Source organism: Atta colombica, unplaced genomic scaffold (genome assembly GCF_001594045.1).
Source record: "Atta colombica isolate Treedump-2 unplaced genomic scaffold, Acol1.0 scaffold126, whole genome shotgun sequence".
Lineage (NCBI taxonomy): Eukaryota > Metazoa > Arthropoda > Insecta > Hymenoptera > Formicidae > Atta > Atta colombica.
Genome location: NW_017259213.1, coordinates 6,428,524 through 6,432,759, shown reverse-complemented (window position 1 = coordinate 6,432,759; position 4,236 = coordinate 6,428,524). Strand labels below are relative to the sequence as shown.

Genomic DNA, 4,236 nt, shown 5'->3' with positions numbered 1-4,236 from the left:
ATATATATATAAATTATATATATATGAAACACGCAACGTGTAAATGGACGAAACCTGTCTTCGTTGTATCGATAGTCTTATATCAGACTTGTATATGAACGGAGGGACTTTTGATTATTAAAAGTTTCCTAGAGTAAAAAAAGAAAAAACGGAGTTTTTTTTCTAGCTTATCGCACGGTATACATATAATTATAATATATAAGTGCATGCATGTCGACATCGATAATAATTTTAAAAAAATTTTGTTTAAGTAAAAAAAATTCTAACTAATTCATATTATAAGCACGAAATGGTAATTGACAAATATAGATAATTGACAATTGTTATTTAACAATTTCGTGCGGTGAGCGAGAAATTTATTATCTGAAAAAAGTTGTGAAAGTATTCAAGCTATAATTAAAATTTAATAACAGCATTAGGAATAATTTTAATCTTGATAGTTAAATCTTAATAATTAATAAGAATGAGATTAATAATCCTACTCTTACTTTTTTATTTATCCATTAGATAAATTACCATCCATTAGATACATTACCATGGTTTAGCCAAAGATGGAACAACCAGCCTAAGAATTAAAAAAAAAAGATAAATAATAATGTAAATAAATAGTAATAGTAATAGTAGTTTTCTAAGAATTAGAAAAAAGATAAAGTAATAGTAATTGAACCAAAATTAAAGTTATAATGCAGTGGTAGAAAGTGATATGGAGACAATTTCATTAACAAAATGTATACAAAATGTTATCTGACATTATCTTCTGGTCGCCTCGAGGTCGCATCTTGTGTTATTAGATAAGTATACACCAGACGTATAATAATAATAACGTGTGTGTGTGTGTGTGTGTGTGTGTGTGTGTGTGTGTGTGTGTATCTAAATCGAATAAAAATTTTTCGATTTTATAATCTCAAATTTGTTCGAAAATTTTTTTTTGAAATTATTTAAATTTTTTTCTAAGAATCTTCAGAAGTCAGAATTAAATGTTTTGTCAATCTAATTAAAGAAACTGCAGTGTCTTTCGGGATAAGATTTTTCAAATCGAGTATGACTTATTTTATTTGACTATAATCAGCTAAATAGGCATTGATCTGTCTAAGAATCGAAATCAAATCTCGATTTGCAAAAAGATTTAAATTATCTTGTGATTTGTAAACTCGTAGGATAAGAAATCGCATAGCAGCATGATTTTTCGGATTATACCTGCGCACAAGTGATAAACCGACCAATCGGCGCACAAGCGACAAACCGTTTAATTGGTACACGAGGCGGCAGGTTAGCCAATCGGCGCGCTAGCGGTATGCCAGCCAATCAGCGCGCGACAGCACCGCGCGGACCGCGTCGCGTATCGCCAGCCACGGCACTTCGTGGAAGAGCCACGTCTACGACGACGGATGGACGGACGGGTAGGCGGCTGAATACTGACAGACTTTTCTTCCAACAATCAGTGATTACACGACCCACTGCCGTGAGGATGTTGCGAAAGTGCCTGTTTATCCTGCCGTTGCTGTTGCTCGGTGCCTTCGCCGACGAGAAGGATGTTCTGGAACTCACAGATGAGACCTTCGAGAGCGAACTCGAGCGTCACGAGAACACGCTCGTCATGTTTTACGCACCATGGTGAGAGAAACTTCTTCATCGGATCTGTCTTTTCTAGCTGCATTTGTATCGACGATGTTGTGTCGACGTCTTTCTCTCGTATTTACGAACTATCGAAACTCCTGCATTCGCAATAAAACGAAATATTTGCGAAGAAGGATAGAGAGAAAAATTGCGGATAGCTAGGATTAGAGAAAAACGAAGTCGTTAATCAAGTGGAAATCGTTTGAGAAGTTTCTTTATGATGTAATCTGTGTTACATTGTAATACGGAGTCTTTGTTAACGATAAGATTTTTATCTTCTATCGAGAGATATACTTTTTGCGCGTTTAATTGAGGTGCAGAATGCCGGCATACGGCATTATTCAATTAGCTTTTGATGACGTATCCAAATTTCTGATGTCTCCAAAATCTGATGAATGTTGTAAACAGTTATCTCTATTTTTTATCTCACAATAAAGATATTAAAGTAGCTATTTTCACTGTGTGAATCATACATTTTTCCTATTTCATTTATTAATTTTTTTTTTTTAATATTTTTTGCTGTTCCATCTTTTTCTTTTTCTAGTTTTTACATTATTATTTTGTTCAAAAGGATATAATAAACTAAAACAGATTTGTCTTGAGATTAAAACTTATTTTGAACACAGGTATAAAAAAAATAGCAAAAAGTAGTTCTAATGCTTTTTTTTTATAGATTATAGCTTTACGTAAAACAATAGTTATTGAATATTTGTTCAGAAATAGAGTTTATTACTAAAATTAGCTTGTCCATATTATTAATTATTGCATAATTCTTAAGTGAAAGTTAATTATAGAATGTGTTATTTCATTGCCACAGGTGTGGACATTGTAAACGTTTGAAGCCAGAGTATGCAAAAGCAGCTGAGCTGCTCATAGGTAGCGAGCCACCAATCACGCTCGCCAAGGTCGACTGTACAGAGGCTGGAAAGGAAACTTGCAACAAGTTCTCTGTCAATGGTTACCCGACACTGAAGATCTTTGAGCGTAATGAGCTAAGGTCCGACTATAACGGTCCTAGAGAAGCAGCCGGCATTGTTAAGTACATGAAGGTAACATCTCGTACCTTTTATTTAGTTATAGAGATCCAATTGTACAATTTTCTTCTTTTCTTCTCCTGTGATTATTGTTACAGTCTCAAGTGGGACCAGCATCTCAAGAGTTAACTAGCGAAAAGGCCCACAAGACATTCCTAGAAACTGATGAAGTTGTCGTGATAGGTTATTTCGAAAAGGATGATTCACCATTGTCTGCGGCACATCATACTGTTTCTAAGAAGCTCAGAGAGAAAGTCAAATTCGCTCACACATCGGTGAAGGAAGTTTTGGACAAAGTATCTCACAAGTATGTGTTTCAAGAATTATAGATAATTTTTCTGTATTCATTTGTATAAAGAAAATAATTGTTTGAGAAATGAAATATATTAATTAAAATACTCCTTTTTTTAGGAATGCAATTGTTCTTTACCGACCAAAAATACTCCAGAACAAGTTCGAAGATAATAACATTGTATACAAAGGCAGCGACTCTATCAGTGACGTGAACGAATTCGTTACCAAGAACTAGTAAATTTCATTTTCTTATCGAAATTTTTAGATAATCTTGGAATTACTTTTTAATGCCGACTTTGTTACAGCTACGGTATCGTCGGTGTACGCACTCGCGACAATGCGCAGGACTTCAAGAACCCTCTGGTAATTGCCTACTACAATGTGGATTATGTGAAGAATGCCAAGGGTACGAATTATTGGCGCAATAGGATCCTCAAGATCGCCAAGGACTTCCCCGCGTACTCTTTCGCTATATCTTCTAAGGATGACTTCCAGCACGAGCTGAACGACTTTGGCATCGACTACGCAAAGGGTGATAAACCAGTCATTCTAGCACGAGATGATAAGAATCAGAAATTTGTTCTCAAAGATGAGTTCTCCGTGGACACATTCGAGGCGTTCCTGAAGGATCTGCAAGCCGGTGCTTTGGAACCGTATCTCAAATCCGAGCCGATCCCAGATAGCAATACGGGTAACGTGAAGGTCGGGGTTGCCAAGAACTTCGACGAAGTCGTCGTCAATAACGGCAAAGATACACTAATCGAGTTTTACGCGCCCTGGTGTGGCCACTGTAAAAAACTGGCACCAGTATTTGACGAGTTGGGTGATAAACTGGTGGACGAGGATATTGAGATCGTCAAATTCGACGCCACAGCGAATGACGTGCCAGCGCCATACGAAGTACGCGGTTTCCCGACGCTTTACTGGGCGCCCAAGGATGCTAAGGACAATCCAGTCAGATATGAGGGCGGTCGTGAGCTTGACGACTTCATCAAGTATATTGCCAAGCACTCTACCGACGAGCTCAAGGGTTACGATCGCAAGGGCAAGGCGCTGAAACCTAGAACTGACGAACTATAAGACATTAATTGATATAAACGATTACAAAGTTCGTTTTTGCATTTTTGAATGCATCAATCTATGAAGCGATCCGCGAGTTTTTCTCACGTAATACACAAAGCAACTCTAATACATTCAAGAGCGAGCAAATGTGTATAAACAGAAATAACACTTAGAGTGCAGATATCATGGATTTTCCGCGAGACATTTTGCAATAAGTGAAAAATGGATG

The 4,236-nt window shown here is 36.7% G+C and overlaps 1 protein-coding gene across 1 annotated transcript in view; it reads left to right on the top strand.

The window, feature by feature from the left end:
* Positions 1–1,279: 1,279 nt before the first annotated feature.
* The window catches only part of LOC108695187 (protein disulfide-isomerase A3), a 3,328-nt gene continuing 371 nt past the window's right edge, over positions 1,280–4,236 (top strand). The window contains exons 1-5 of the mRNA XM_018204954.1: positions 1,280–1,614; positions 2,435–2,666; positions 2,750–2,958; positions 3,063–3,179; positions 3,251–4,236. Of these exons, the coding sequence (XP_018060443.1) occupies positions 1,295–1,614; positions 2,435–2,666; positions 2,750–2,958; positions 3,063–3,179; positions 3,251–4,025 (1,653 nt within the window). The 5' untranslated portion in view covers positions 1,280–1,294 and the 3' untranslated portion in view covers positions 4,026–4,236. The remainder of the gene's footprint in view (positions 1,615–2,434; positions 2,667–2,749; positions 2,959–3,062; positions 3,180–3,250) is intronic.